The sequence below is a fragment of the Halichoerus grypus genome, chromosome 11 (genome assembly GCF_964656455.1).
Source record: "Halichoerus grypus chromosome 11, mHalGry1.hap1.1, whole genome shotgun sequence".
Lineage (NCBI taxonomy): Eukaryota > Metazoa > Chordata > Mammalia > Carnivora > Phocidae > Halichoerus > Halichoerus grypus.
Window position 1 is genome coordinate 14,701,557 of NC_135722.1, and position 14,738 is coordinate 14,716,294.

General features: G+C 55.0%; 2 protein-coding genes across 4 annotated transcripts in view; one reads left to right on the plus strand and one right to left on the minus strand.

The window, feature by feature from the left end:
- The first annotated feature begins 289 nt into the window (after nucleotides 1–289).
- Nucleotides 290–10,831, plus strand: ARFGAP2 (ARF GTPase activating protein 2). Of its 2 annotated transcripts, XM_036105073.2 has the most exons (17): nucleotides 290–446; nucleotides 618–736; nucleotides 1,304–1,376; nucleotides 1,898–2,029; nucleotides 2,117–2,197; nucleotides 3,046–3,127; nucleotides 3,434–3,490; nucleotides 4,170–4,211; nucleotides 4,592–4,644; nucleotides 5,104–5,240; nucleotides 5,339–5,470; nucleotides 7,196–7,324; nucleotides 7,415–7,549; nucleotides 8,527–8,653; nucleotides 8,814–8,907; nucleotides 9,027–9,145; nucleotides 9,598–10,831. In XM_036105073.2, the coding sequence occupies exons 1-17, from the start codon at nucleotides 375–377 to the stop codon at nucleotides 9,616–9,618; spliced, it is 1,605 nt and encodes a 534-aa protein (XP_035960966.1). In that variant the 5' UTR covers nucleotides 290–374; the 3' UTR covers nucleotides 9,619–10,831. The 2 variants fall into 2 exon arrangements, with proteins under 2 accessions (XP_035960966.1, XP_035960967.1); XM_036105074.2 differs by lacking the exon at nucleotides 4,170–4,211.
- Nucleotides 10,832–10,893: 62 nt separating this feature from the next.
- CSTPP1 (centriolar satellite-associated tubulin polyglutamylase complex regulator 1) overlaps nucleotides 10,894–14,738 on the minus strand; it is a 188,325-nt gene continuing 184,480 nt past the window's right edge. Inside the window, exons 8-9 of one of the 2 annotated variants that reach the window (XM_036105111.2) lie at nucleotides 13,317–13,380; nucleotides 10,894–11,053 (exon numbers count right to left, since the gene is read on the minus strand). In XM_036105111.2, the coding sequence (XP_035961004.1) occupies nucleotides 10,894–11,053; nucleotides 13,317–13,380 (224 nt within the window). Of the gene's footprint in view, nucleotides 11,054–12,298; nucleotides 13,043–13,316; nucleotides 13,381–14,738 lie in introns of those variants that run through there. The other variant, XM_036105110.2, reaches the window with a different exon arrangement.

Sequence of the window (14,738 nt, forward strand, 5' to 3'; positions counted from 1 at the left end):
TGCATCGGGAACTGGCCCCAGCTGAGGCCCCCGGCCACCGGCCCCCAGCCTCGCAGCCCTCACGTTCCGGGAGATCGCCCCACCTGCCGGGGGTGGCGGGGCGTCCGGGTGGCGCTCGCGCGAGGTTTGGGTCGCCGGTGAGCCGTTGCTCCGCCCTGGCTGCGGGTTGGGTCCCGCGACCATTGTAGAGTCCCGGGCTGCCGCCGTCTCCGCTCCGGTTGCGCAGGCCGCTCATTGGTCCAGATCCGGACAAATCGCCCCACCCCCGGCTGGCGAGGGCGCTGCTGGCGCCGCGCCGGTGCCCCGCCTTCCCGGCCGCGGATTGGCCCGCGACGGGACCCGTTGGTCGCGCTGGTGTCTGGGAAGGAGAGAAAATGGCGGCGGAGCCAAGCAAGACCGAAATCCAGACTCTTTTCAAGCGGCTTCGCGGGATTCCGACCAACAAGGTGCGCGAGCGGGAGGCGCGCGGGGTCCGGCGCTGGCGGAGAGGGATTCTCCCGTCTCCCCTGGGGCCTGAGGGAGGGAGAGGGGCGGACGTGGGCTGTTTCCCTGGCGTGTCTGCGCCCGGCCTCGACTCGGGGGCCCCTGACCATTGGCTCATCGCCTCCTCCACCCAGGCCTGCTTCGACTGTGGCGCCAAGAATCCGAGTTGGGCCAGCATCACGTATGGTGTTTTCTTGTGCATTGACTGTTCTGGGGTGCACCGCTCCCTGGGCGTCCATCTCAGCTTCATCAGGTGGGGTCTTCTTGCGGCTGCTGTGCTTCTACCCGGCCGGCCGGGGCTGTGGGCTCAGCAAGGGAGAGGGGCTGCCTCGATTGGACCGCTTGGCCGGGGAGGGGTCCGGTGGCCGCCCCCGGGAGGGAGCCGCCTGTGTGGGCCCCTTGCCAATAGGCGGTTTGTGTCCGCGTATAGGTTAAAATTTCCTTCTTTCCTGTTGGTTAAACTTGACACTCCGAGTATTAGTTTTGAGGAAAAGTTAGCTGCATTGACCTTATTGCTGATCTGTTGGTCGAGTATGTCTGGAGTGAGACTATGACCGTCCTTAAGGGGAAAGCCAAATCCAAGTTTGAGTGCTTGAGAATTAGACCTCCTTTCGGATCTGGACAATAATTAGTGCTCTTTTGACTAGATAATTGAAGAGCAAACCTTTCACGGACGAGGTAGAGTGGAGGAAATAGGGTGGTGGCTGATTAATGTTTCCTGGGCGCCTACTGCAGCCTGAGGCCAAATGACAGGTATGGGTCTGCCAGGGAAGCGTCTCCTGGTATCTGCTGGTGGGTGACATGCAGCCCTTGCACACAGGTCCACAGAGTTGGATTCCAATTGGAACTGGTTCCAGCTGAGGTGTATGCAGGTCGGCGGAAATGCCAATGCGGTAAAGCTCCTTCTTACCATCCTCCCCACCCCCGTTCTTCTTCTGCTTGGGTACTAACTTTACAATGTCTTCCTAGGAGGCCCTGTCATTATCTCTTTTCAGAGGATTTTCTGGTCTATAGTAACAGTGTACACTATTCTCTAAACTTGGAAATTGTTTTTTCTCAAATGGACTTCAGATTCAAACTAAATTGGACAGCTGTTCTTCGGGAAAGGCTAAAGGAGTTGGGGCCTCCACAGTCATCCAGATCTCGTGAGCCTGGATGAAGGATGGGCACCGTGGGGATGGCATGCTGTCTTCAGGCAGGGTTGAGTGAGGGCTGAGGTTCAGTCGGTCATCTCAGAGGATGGGAGGCCTTTTATTTGCAGGCATTTCTGGGGATCTTTACCTCTGTGAAAACCTGCTGATGTCAGTAGGTTGTATTCTTCGTGTATAAATAATAACCGGTTGTTACAAGGGGGTACCTCTCTGGCTCTGGGGAATCACCTCTAGCATGCTCTCCTCTGTTCCTTGCTCTCCAGACAGCTTTCTTCCGCCAACATGGATGTACAGCCAGTGATGCCAACACCAAATACAATAGCCGAGCTGCCCAGATGTACCGGGAAAAGATCCGGCAGCTGGGGAGCGCAGCCCTGGCTAGGCATGGCACTGATGTAAGTGCCTGTTCCCGGGGCGAGCGGAGTGGGGTGAGTGGGGAATATTCAGAGCCCTGTGTTTCAAGGGTGTCTTCTTCCTTCTAGCTTTGGATAGACAGTATGAATAGCGCTCCCAGTCACTCCCCAGAGAAGAAGGACTCTGATTTCTTCACGGAACACACTCAAGTGAGTACCCACAAGGAATGTTTCACATGATTGTTGCTGGCAGGTGGCTTACTTACCAGGCCAAGGCCTTCTGTGATCATGTGGCATGGAGTCCATTCACCTTGGGATGAGACCTCAGCCAGAGAATGTCTGCGGCTCACTGCCGGGTAGGCCCAGATGTTTCTTCCTCCTATGAGTAGGTGTGCAGTGTGGCCCTCCTTAGGAATGGACCCCTATAAACTGGGATAGTAGGGAGGAGGAGAAGCTTCTTGAGAGCTCAAGAGGTGTCTGGAGCTCCAGACAACATTTCTTGGATTCTTTCCCCATAAGGAAGGTACTGTGATTGGGGACAAGGAAAGGATTTCCTCCCCAGCAACCCACCCCTGGCAGAAGGTTTCCTGTCTACTGGCACTGGGTGCTGAAGTCAGACTCTTAGTCTGAATTCCTGCTCCTCTCCTTAGCATTTCTAGGATGGTGGCTAAGTCACGTAACCTGTAAAAATCTGCGTCTCTGAAAGAGCTACATCTATCTCATAGGGTTTGTCATGATCATTAAGTGTATTTATATGTGAAAAGCCTTTAGACTTGTGCTTGGCAGGTGGTAAGTGCCCAATAGTTGTTAGTGGTTGTGAAATTAGGGGAATGAGCTCTGACTCTTAAGTAAGTAGTGGAGGGTGGAGGTGGCTGCGAATTTCCTGTTTTGTTCTTCCATCGTCAGTAGCAGCTATACTTTTACTCACTAGTCTCCGGTCTTCTTTTCTCCTGGGCTTGCAGGAGGGCCTCATACCTACAAGGTACCTGTAGTTTCTTGGCACTCCTTGCCAGGAGGAGTGGCTCATCCAAGCTTCTGTAATCTGGCTTCTTTTTCAGCCCCCTGCCTGGAAAGAACCAGCCCCCAACCCAGCAGAGACCCAGCAGCTAGCCCCTTCTACAGAGATCAGTAGCCTGGCACGTGAGTTCAGTCCAGATTTCAACCAGGTGTCCTGGTATTGGCAGAGGACTTGGGGCTAGGAAGGGGACACCTGGCCAAGGGGATTGGAGTGTGTGTGTGTGTCAGGAGGGGGGTTCCTATATTTCTCAGTGGGCTAGGATTCATTTCAATCTCTTGGAGGAAGTGGTGGGCATTCCTTTTATCTTTCGGTGCCCTCAGCAAGCTGAAGAAAGCCAGTCCTCCCTGTTCTTATCCTGTCACTTCCCTTACGGGGAAGTCACTGCAAGCTTTGTGCCTTACACCTAACTCCCACCATTGCATCCACAGAGCCGGAGCACGGCCCCAACATGGACCTGCTTGGCACCTCACCCAAAGCCTCTCTGGGTCAGTATGCCACCTGGCAGATACAGGGTGACTGGGAGAGGGTGCGCCTCCAGCGTTCTTTTCAGGTCTGCTCTTGCCTGGTCGTGTGGACTGAGGCCATGAGATTGAGCATCTGATCTCTCTGGAGTGGGGACTGGGATTGGGTTTGTGGCTGCAGCATGAGCTGCAAGGACTTTAGAACCAGGCCCTTCGAGTTGATAAACCTGGTAGCTGGTGGACAAGGCCTGGGGTCTACCTCTAAATGTGGAGCTGGGTCTAGCCAAAGTGTGGGGAGGCCAGTATGAGACTGGACACCTAACCCTGGAGTCTGGGGCAAGATTGGCCTGTCTGGTCCATTTCATGGGATGGGGGTGCAGCTCTCACAGCTGGAGGCAACACTGTCCTTTCTCAGCCTGTGGCCTTTCAGTTCTTCTTTTTTTTTTTAACTTTCCTTAGTGTTCTTTAGTCTTCGTTCAGCATTGGAACAGTCTGTTGGCTGACCTCGGTGGTTCTGTTGACCCTTGGGGGCTGGGGCGGGAGGCTAGCAGAATGACTAAAACTGAGCCCATGCAGAGGCTGGTATGGCTTGGTCTAAAGTGAGACTCTCTAGAGGCCTCTGGGAATAACTTTGGCCTCTGGGCTTGGGAGTTATATGGAGGCTCTGGGGTGGGTCCCTTGTTAGCCATGTCTTTCTCTTTAGAGTCCATGCGTCTGTCACCTAAAGGGGCCCTTCCTGCCAGAGGTAACCAGAAGCTGCTTGGGGAGCCCAGCCCCTTGCATGGCAGCTCCCTGCTGTAGGAGCTGAGGCTGGTATTTAACACCTGCCCCTTGCCTAGTAGTCTTCGTGTTGGTTCAGGGACTGTGACAGTCTCTGGTGCTTCGGGTCTAGGTTCTTGTCTCAGTCTGCTGGGAGTCAGGAGCCTCGCCTAACCTTGTCTGTCTGTCTTTGGCTTGGACTCTGCCGATGCCATCGGTTGGGACTGGTGGGTGGCAGCCTTGCCTTCCTCTGCCTGAAGCTGTTCTTTGTGGAAGCTCTTGCCAAGAAGCTGCATGAGACGGACTGAGCCGCCGCCTCTGACCTCCCTTTGTCTTCACTCCTGCCCCATCTTCTTTCTCACACAGAACCGAGAACCTCCCTCATTGGCAAGAAGAAGCCAGCAGCAGCTAAGAAAGGGGTAGGCGAGAGAGGCAGTGTGGTGGTGGTTAGGAGCTGGTGTCAGACCCAGCCTCGATGCACCCCTTGACCCTGCCACTGACTGGCTGTTTGACTTCGGCAGAAGTACTTTTCTGAACCCTGTCTGTGAAAGGGCTGTCAAGATGCCTGTCTTTAAGGGGCCCCTGGGAAGAGTCAGTGCGATGTGCGCCCCGAGGGCCTGGCACAGCCCGGCCCTGGTCAGCAGTACCTGTGTTTGCGGGCCCTGAGGCCTCTGCTGGCATGGTGCGGGCCTCCTCGTGCCGGCTCCGGCAAAGCCACTCTTCTCCCTCTTACCCATGCTGCTGGGCTCCCTATTTTTTACCCTAAAGTTAAGAAGGAATGCTTCCTTTGGGGGTGTGGCTAGAGGACCCATGCTTGGGGGGGAACACAAGACATTGTGGTTGTTGGCAAGGCCCCCATCCCATCATTCTCCTCCCAGCTGGGTGCCAAGAAAGGCCTGGGGGCCCAGAAGGTGAGCAGCCAGAGCTTCAGTGAAATGGAGCGGCAGGCTCAGGTGGCAGAGAAGCTCCGTGAGCAGCAGGTGGCTGATGCCAAGAAGCAGGCCGAGGAGTCCATGTGAGTGTTTGCCCCAGGGGCCCCGGTCATGTGGGGTTGGGTGGGCAGGTAGGACAGGTAGGATGGGAGCTGGACTCTGACATGTTTATTCCTTCAAGGGTTGCCTCTATGCGCCTGGCCTACCAGGAGCTCCAGATTGACCGTAAGAAGGAGGAAAAGAAGCTACAGAATCTGGAAGGGAAGAAGCGAGAACAGGCAGAGAGGTTGGGCATGGGCTTGGTGTCCCGCAGGTGAGGCTCAGCTCTGGGGTGTGGCGGGGAAATGCCATTGTTCTCCTGGGAGCCACTGCAAATTCTTCCCAGGAGTTTGGGTTTCCAGGCTCAGTCTTCCCCCAAGGCTGAAGATAGATGACTTTGCTAATTGTCTTAAAGTGCTTCGTATAGTGCTTGTCACAGAGTAGGTCTGTGCTCACTGTGTTTGTTAAATGAAAGAAACATAGGACTGGGTGCTTTTTCGACATACCTAAAAGGGTAGGGTGATGTTGCTTAAGACCTCCCTGAGAATGACAAGGCTCTTAGCATCCCTAATCCTTGTCCACTAAACGCCATTGCTGCCAGGTGCGCGAACACCCAGAAATGCCCCTAGGCAGATGCCTTTTGGCATTGACGGTATCCTGCCGTTTCCGGACCACTGGGCTTATGTTGCTGTCGTTTTCTTAAAAACAAAACAAGGATTGCAAACATGCGTTTTGTTTGGTCTCCACTAAGAGCTTGCATCTAGAGATTTCAGTAACACTAGACTTTTGATCTCTCTTAAAAACCAGAATATTGGACAGCACCAGGTCCCGGGGCTGCTGTCTGGTTTCCCAGTGAGAAGAGGCAGAGTTGGGCAGGTGGTACTGACTCCTGAGAACTTGCTTTCTCCCTGCGTCATGCTCCATGGAGGCGTCTTAAGGATTAATTTCACTTAAACTCATTACAAAATATCTACAGCTTTTAGCTGGCAGAACCCTAAAGACTGACTATTTTACAATAGGGTTTTAAATAGGGTAGGGTGGGTTTAAGTTAAAGATTCTATTGCACCGCAAAAAAGAACAAACCAGCTGAAAAAATTGTTCAGACCCTTTAACCCAGTAATTCCTGTGACTGAAACAGGGAAAGGGAGAAGACCTAAAGTCCTTTCTGGGATTAAAATGTGGTGTTTCCCTGATTAGCTGTGGGTTACACAAGGAGCACACAGATGGAAATGGAGTTACTTAAATCCAGCCGGCACGTGGTTTGAAAAGATTAAGCAGAAATAGCCAGCCTTACCTTCTTTCAGAGAAGTAGAGGATAAAGGCCAAAAATACTGAATTTGGAATCAATAGTTCTATGTTCAAAATCTAGTCGGGCCAATTAAGAGATCTGTGGACTTAGGCAAGTTGAGTTGCTTGAAGTCCATTTTTTCACCTGTAAAAAGACCTGGTAATACCTCCTGCCCAGGACTGCCGTGCTTAGTAAATCAGGCCCCCTGCGGAGCTCTCGGGTCCCCTGTAGCCAGGATTGCTGACCAGTATTCCGGTTTTTAGGAGAGATCAAAAGTCTAGAATTCCTCCTTTGATACCATTAGACTCCTTTTCCCGGTTCTGGGGCATTTTGCATCTTTTCCATGTGAACGTGTCCATCTTGGCAAAGGATATGGCTCACGGTGCAGCAGGTCTGTTGAGTTTTTAAGGACTGAGAGCACTACCGTCTGGTGCACGGCATTATTAAAATAAGAGGCCAACGAGCAGTCCTTTGCCAGGGAAGCCCTGCTTTGAGAAGACAGAGCTGATGTGCGGACAGTTGAGGATGTGCTCCAGCTCCGCGGGGCCCCGAGCACTCCCTGCTGGGTCTGGCCCAGCCCGGGGCACAGGCCCGGGGAGAAGGCTCTGGGTGGTCCCAGTGAGAGAAGCCAGGGTCCTGCCGGCAGCGGGGTGTCTTCTCTCGACACCACTGCTCAGCGCTGCTCTCGGGTGGCTCTGCTTGTCTCCACAGCTCCGTCTCTCACTCGGTGCTGTCTGAGATGCAGGTGATCGAGCAGGAAACCCCCGTGAGCGCAAAATCCTCCCGCTCGCAGCTCGACTTGTTTGATGACGTTGGTACTTTCGCCTCTGGACCCCCAAAGTAAGGCTGTTGTTGGGCTGTTGTTGGGGTGCAGACTTGGCCACCATGTTCCTCATCGAGCTTCTCTAAGTCACTCTACTGTCTCACCAGGTACAAGGACAACCCCTTCTCCTTGGGGGAAAGTTTCAGTTCCCGCTGGGATACGGATGCCGCCTGGGGTATGGACCGGATGGAGGAGAAGGAGCCAGAAGTGACCATCTCAAGCATCCGGCCTATTTCAGAAAGGTGGAGTGGGCTAGGGCAGCGCAGTCCAGCAGGATCTTCCTGTGATGGGGACGTTCTGTGTACCTGCTCTGTCCAGGGTGTGGTGGCCCCTAAGTCTGTGCCTCCTGAGCTCTTTACATGTGGCCGCTGCAGCTGAGGAACTGGGTTTTTAATTTAATCTTAGTAAGTTTAGCCACATGTGGCTGGTGGCTCTCAGATTAGGTAGCGCGGGAATCAGACTTGGGTTTGAGCTGTGCTTTATCATCACAGAAGGCTTAGCGGCTTCTTTTGTTCCGGGTCTGTTTCTCTGGCAGGAGGGGCCTGATTTTATGCTTCAGTCCTGACCACCCGGGGGTTATGTGTCTCTGGTCACCGCGTTATTTGTTATTTGTTTTTTTAAGCTTATTTTATGTTAATCTGGGCAAGATTTAACTGATAAATGACGTGCAGATCATTTGTAAAATGGGGACGTAAGTATTGACTTCACAGGGTCCCTGGAAGGATTAAATGTAAGCGACACTTACAAAGCACCTAGGCCAGGGTTCACACATGTCGGCGGGAGGTAGGCGTGACCGGACACCTTTACATCCACACTGGGATGCTTTTGAGGGTGAAATGCCGGGAGAGTTGGCATAAACTCAGGCAGAGATATATGGTCACCCTAGTGTTAGGCCAGTTGTCACTCAGAGGAGACTGGCGGTAGTGATGTTCTGACGTCCTAGACTTTGATGAAGCTCTGGAGGTTTGGGGCAGAAGACTAGTCCCCTCTAAACTGTATGTCCACGCGGCCTGGCGGAGGCACCGTTAGCTCTCTCGTGCCCGGGCTTCGGTGTGGAGAAGAGCGGGGCCTCGTCCAGGGGACAGGGTCCATGAGTGCCAGGGCCACAGCCCTAGGAGGCCCCTGGCGCTGTTTTCAGCCTCTGTTAGTAATGGGACTAGTACTACTAGGCTCTCATAGGAATGGGAAGGATTAGAGGTATCCACATCCACCCCCTCAGGGTCACAAACAGAAGAGAGGTGGAAAGCCGGAGCTCAGGCCTCGAGTCCAGTGAAGCACGCCAGAAATTTGCAGGAGCCAAAGCCATCTCATCGGACATGTTCTTTGGGCGGGAGGTGGATGCTGAGGTAAGTAGAGTTGTCCATCCTGAGCCTGGAGGCCGCAGGTGGAGTGGGAGTTTCCTCCTTGCCACTGCTTTGGGCGTTAGCACCAGGGTGTCTCCGCCAGTAAGGAGTTTTTGAGTCTTTGGTGAAAAGATCCCCAGGCCTTCGTCTTTCTTCACTGCAGCATGAAGCCCGGTCTCGACTGCAGCAGCTCTCGGGTAGTAGCGCCATCAGCTCTTCGGACCTCTTCGGGGACGTGGATGGAGCTCATGGAGCAGGTAGGGCCGCAGGGGTAAGGTGCACACTGGGCCCGGCCTGTGAGCAGGGCTGGAAGGCGCTGTGGGCTGAGGAGGGCTGCCCGCAGGGCTCTGAGTCCGCCTTTCCCTTGCTTTTACAGGTAGCGTATCGCTGGGCAACGTGCTCCCCACAGCTGACATTGCCCAGTTTAAGCAGGGTGTCAAGTCTGTGGCCGGGAAGATGGCCGTGCTGGCCAATGGTGTGATGAATTCTTTGCAGGTGAGCCTGGGGCTGTTTGGCCTGGGGCAGGCGGGTAAAGCAGTAGAAAGTAGTCCTTGGAGGATGGCCGTCACCACTTCCAGACACTGCTGCTGGCTTTCTCCTGAGCCCGGAAGAGAGCTTTTTCTTTCTCTGGAGGGGCAGCTTCTCTCCTTTGAGCTGGGCACCGGGGCAGGGCCGCTCCCTGGGACGATGCCCTGTCTGCACTGATTTCTCCAGCCTTGTCATCTTCCCTCTCTTTCTCCTTCCTCTCCAACTTCAAGATGAGGCAGGGCTTCCCCCTTGGGATCTGGCCACAGCCCCTTTCCTGAGTCGCAATAAAATCGAAAACTGTCTCTGGCGTAGTGAGATTGGAGCCCGAGTCCCCGGAGTACCCTAGTCCTGCAGGGCTGTGGTGGGGGATGCTGCTGCAGGTGAGAGACTGACTTTGTTTCTCCTTCCCCCATGTCCAGGATCGCTATGGCTCCTACTGATGCAGGCGCCACGGCTCAAGCGTATGGTGGCCCCAGCAGCAGAACCCCCACGATTCCAAGGCCAGGGGCGCTTGCCTTGTGGAAGCTGGGGAGGAATTGTTACTTTTTATGTGTTGTGTGTGAGTGGGGTGGCCTTTGAGGATCTCGGGTGAGGGGGATGGGCGGTCCCAGCCTTGACCTCTGTCTGTAGACTGAGCCCTTTATTCTCCTCTCCTCACTCCCCTGGCACGTGTGCTGGACACTGTCCTCCGATCCCGCCCCCCACGCTGCTGCTCGCTTGTCCGGCCACACTGGGAGCAGGGGGAGAGGGCGAGGAGTTCCCTCAGGCGGGCTTCTGCTGGGTCCAGCCCTTCCCCAAGGAGGGAAAGTGAGACGTATAAGGCTTTTTTGCCAGCTCTAGGATCCTTCCAGGTTGTCTGGGGTTTGGCCCCCGTCCTCTGGAACCCGTGGGCACGTCTAGAAAGAGTTCTGCTGTGGGCCAGCCCCCAGGGGGAGGGAGGCTCCGGACTCGCTGCAGTTACGGCTCCAGCGGCCTCTTCTGTGTGCCGGGGGACGGCGGGGGGGAGCACCTTCGTCTGGGCCTTACTGAGGGCTAGAGACTTCGCTGGTACCTAAAGGTTTCATTTGGGATCAGACTGGAGGCCCAAGTGATCTTCTCCTGTCTCACCGCCCCTTTTTACAGTGATCACTTGAGGGATACTTCTCCTGAGTGTCTCGGAGTCCTTCCATACCATCCATTGTGGAGCACAGGACCCTCTGTCCCTTCTTCCCCTGCTTGGTGGCCGTGGTGGGTCTCATCTGCCCTATGCCCCGCTCTGGATGCTGTGAGCATAATGCTGGCCAAGGAAGCAGAGGACATGGGGAACAGAAACAGGCTCTTGGGGCTCAACTTTTTTCTTCTGTATCATCCTGGTCTTGGGGGGGGGCCTAGACAGCACCCCCCCATGCCTCAGTGAGAGCTTGAGGCATGACAGAGCTGCAGGCCTCGCCCCCTGGCCGCTGGGCCCTGCGCTGTGTCCTCGTGCCAACCCCCCCTGCTGTGTCACCAGTCTGGGCCCACCCTGCCCGCGGGAGGTTGGGGGTTGGGCTCCCAAGCAACACAGACCATTCTTCCCTTGCCCCCTCCCCCAAAGGGACTTGACTTTCTTTCTGGACTGTTTGTATTGAAACAGTGGTGTCAAATAAAGCCTTGCCAGGGCAGTGGGCCGCTGTTGGTCTGCGTGAAGTAGTGTCCTTTCTGGATCCTGCCTCCCTGCCCAGTGCAGGCCCCTGGCCTCACTCTCTGGGCTCCCACCGATACGGGTAGGGCGATGGTGCCGAAGCTGAGGGCACGCTCTCCCGGGCCTCCAGCTTGTCTCTTCTCTGAAAGCCAAAGGCCCCTGGCTCCTTGGCCCTGTGCTGCCGCGAGGTCCGGTGCAGCCTCGACCTCACCACCCTGTTGCACGCGGAGGAAAGAGCTGGTATTAGTTGGCCCTTTAACTCCTCCAGTGAGCAAGCCTAGCAGCCCCACACCTCATCCCAGCAGGAGGCTTGACTGGGGTGTGTTTTTTCTCAGGGGAGTTTAAAGACAAATGAAATCTACAGCCTTAATGGAAGCCTTTTAAATCCAGGAAGAAGGGATGTATGTGTGTGTAGAACTCCCTAGCTTAGTATTAGTAACCTTTTCCCCCAGTAGGGGCTCCTGGAATGTATCTGCCACCTTAGGGGTTCCTCAGGGTACAGGGGTAAATCACTGGTCTGGGAGATGCATGATTAGAAAGGACGGGCAAAGGGGCCATGGGGCTCTAAGCCATTGATACCTAAAGTGCGGGTCTGGGCCTTCCGGCTCTGGAATCATCTGGAGTGTTCATAATCCAGATTTGTGTGCCCCCGCCCCAAGCCAGAACGTGGTTACTTGTGTCGTAAACCAGCTCCCCAGGTGATTTGGATGCCCACCAGGATCTCCACGCTGCTGTTAATCAGCCAGAGGCTGGAGATGGTGGTGGGCCTGGGGAGTTCACAGGGCTTGGATCTTTGGGAGGACTGGAGCTTCCAGTCCCGGCCTGGCTCTGCAGGGTTTTGGGAGCCAGTTCCTGAAACTATCTGGGGGTGGGTTGGGGTGGGGGCTGTGCTAGGCAGAGAGGAGCCCAGGAAAATGTGTGTGCCCAGGGTGGTGACCCCCACCTTAGGAGGCAGCCTGTTCTGCTTGGGTCCCTGGGTGGCTTTTACTTTCTGGATGACCCCTGGCCAATTCAAGGAAGTTGAAGACCACCTGTCCTTACCTTCCTCCAGTCTTGGCTGGAAGTTTGTCTTCCTCAGGCCTGTCAGTCTCAGCTGCATCCCCACTGCCCCAACCCTGAGCAGGTGCTTAGCAAACATTTAATGAAACTCTGGCTAGAAGACTCCGCAGTGCTAACCCTTTGGGGCCAGGGTCTTTAGAGTTATGGGAACCTGGCCTTGAATCCTCTGAGCTTGTTTTCTGAAGGCCCATTCCAGCTGTGAGCACATTGGAAAGGCTGCTTGCTGTCCTGTGCAGGAGGGTCCCTCTTGGCTCCTTAATCTGAGGCTGGTCTCCAGGCTTCAGTGGTCTCCCGGCCCCCACCTCCCAGCCCTGCCAGAAAAGCTGGGACTCGGCACCACAAACGCAAACTCACCCCTTCCCTTCACCCCCTCCTCACTCTGGTGGCTTTAGATTCACCACTTACCAGATACAAGGGACTTTATTCATTTAACATACTGAACTGTTAGACACAGAGGGGACTCGGAACAGTTTTTGAAAGTGGACTTCTTGCCTACCCTTCATCCTATCATGCTCGTGGCTCTTCCTCCAGCAGAAGGCCACCGTGTTTATGTCCGCCCTATACTTGCCCCACAGGTGTCACCCTTGACCAAGCAAGGCCCTGCACGGTTACTCATGGTCTCCGCTTCCTAGAGTTGCTGTGAGGAGATCACCCTCATGTGGTGGGGACTGTCAGCGAAAGTCACCTTCCTGATGGCCTCTGCTCATTCTGCTGTCAGCTTGGGTCCTGACTAAAGTGCAGAGGCTGACAGGGCCAAGGAGAGTAGGCTGTTACTTTTCAGGGTCACTGCTGGACTTGGCTGATGGCACCGGAACCCCTCTGGCTGGTCTTTGGGCTTGGGCTGTTACTCAGGCTTTTCACCAGCAGAGGGCAGCATGGCACAGGAGTGGGGGAGGAGGTTGGGTGGGAGTCCCAAGGGCTGGGTGGGAGCTGGATACACGGGCGTTGTGGACAGGACCCTTCAGACTCCTCAAGTCTCGGACTCGTCCGTCTCTTCAGTGGAACCATCGCTCTCTGCATCCACCTTGCGGGCGTGATGGAGGGGTCTCCAGGGAGAGCCAACCCGGGGAGGGGTCCGGGAAGGCAGGCAGCCGGCCTCTGGATTGGCAGGGGCCAAGTTGACCAGGCCTGGGACCTGGGCCAGCCTGAAGGAGGGAAGAAGCCCAGAGGGTAGAGAGGTGCCTCCTGTCTACAGACCAGGACCTCCACGTTCACTCTTGCATTTGGATGAAACCATGGGCTGTATTCCCCAAGGACTCAAAGAGAGGCTACCTCCAGCCTCTGCTGGAGCCCAACCCTGCCCTGACTGACGGGGGTGTCGCGGAGAATCGCTGTGTGACCCACAATAGGGCACTGCCACGTCCAAGGGACGTATGGCCTTCCCCACGAGGGGGCAGCATCTTCCCACCTGACACTTACAGCCGTTCCAGCTCCTCATCCATGGCTGGGTCGTGCATCAGGTCCCCTTTGTCAGGCAAAGCTCCTACAAGATAATTGGGGGGCACAATCTGAGTGTCTTTTAGGCAGGCTCCAGTCAGCCACATTCCCAGCAGATGCCTCCGTGCCCCTCACCCTCATGTCTACCTGCTCTGCTGACCCTGGGAGGGCTCATCTGAGATTTGAGAAGAGCTCTTTCTAAAGAAAATTTTTTTTGAATTTGAGTACAGTGGACACGCAATGTTACATCAGTTTCAGGGGTACGACAAGGTGGTTTGCTATCTCTGTATGTTTGCCGTGCTCACCACAGTGTGGCTACCATCTGTCACCCACACATTATTACAACGTCACTGATGATCTCCATGCCGTACCTTTTATTCCCATGCCTTGTTCACGGGGAAGAGCTCTCAAGAGAAGTTTTAAGAGGACTGTTACGGGGGCAGGAAGTTGTGGCTACTGCTAGATTAACTTGGTGAAGCCATGCCTCCCCTCTGCAGCTTGGGGTAGGAACCACAGCTATGAGACGTCCTCACACTCAAGGTCACTGCACACACAGGACGATCCCCTTCCAAGACTGGTTGGTGGGTTGCGGGCTGGTGCGGGGGGTTCAGTTCCTTCCTTGAGGCCCCCAAGTCGTGGGAGCCAGGGACAGAGTATGTCCAGCTAATCCCCAAGTCAGAAATTACCCAGTTTTGTGCCCCCCAAATCAGAGGGAGCCCACTTTGGAGACAATATGGTCAAAAATGCTGCCTCGGCTCCTCAGAGACTCTCTGAGGGGCGAGAAGAGCAGGCTGGGCGCCTTCCGCGGGGCCAGGAGCCGCCTCATCTGCTCGGTCACAGCTCTCTCTGAGCTGGATTCCTCAGCTACAAACCGAAGGGAGTGATGCTTCGCTACTGGGGAAAGGTGAGAGGAGACAGTCTTGGATTCTCCCTGGAGCTGTGAACAGTGGAGGGAAGGTGGAGCTGAAGTCTGCAGACAGAAGGCTTCTCACCAACAGATTGTTGAGGGAAAAAGCTCACTGGTGGTCAGAATGAAGATCTGGCAGCTAGCAATCCTGGTCTCCAGAAAGCCTCAATCTTAAACTTACCCATCTGGCTCTAGTTCAAGTCCCTACTTTTCCAAAGCTTTTTCAGATGATGTCCCCTGGCCCCTTTTGCTCTTAGTGGTTTTCAAGCTATGTTCCATGGAGCCCTCTCATTTTGTGTGCGGGAGCGTGTGGGTGTGAGTGCCTTGAGAACTAAGAGAACAGGACAACCCGTCCCCAGAACTGGCTGCTCCCCGAGTAGCTCCAGATCTCTATTTCATACACTGGAGATGCGGGTGAGGGCGGATGCTTCTCTCCATCTCCTGCTCGACCCAGCAGTAGTGCTTGGTAAAAGTGGTGGACGGAGTGATTGCCCTTT

What these genes read in the sequence shown, in the direction of transcription:
- ARFGAP2 (XM_036105073.2), top strand. Translation starts at nt 375, where the DNA reads ATGGCGGCGGAGCCAAGCAAGACCGAAATCCAGACTCTTTTCAAGCGG. An exon ending in CTCACCCAAAGCCTCTCTGG is followed by an intron (nt 3,491 to 4,169) that starts GTCAGTATGCCA and finishes CTTTCTCTTTAG; the next exon opens with AGTCCATGCGTCTGTCACCT. An exon ending in GGATGGAGCTCATGGAGCAG is followed by an intron (nt 8,908 to 9,026) that starts GTAGGGCCGCAG and finishes TTGCTTTTACAG; the next exon opens with GTAGCGTATCGCTGGGCAAC.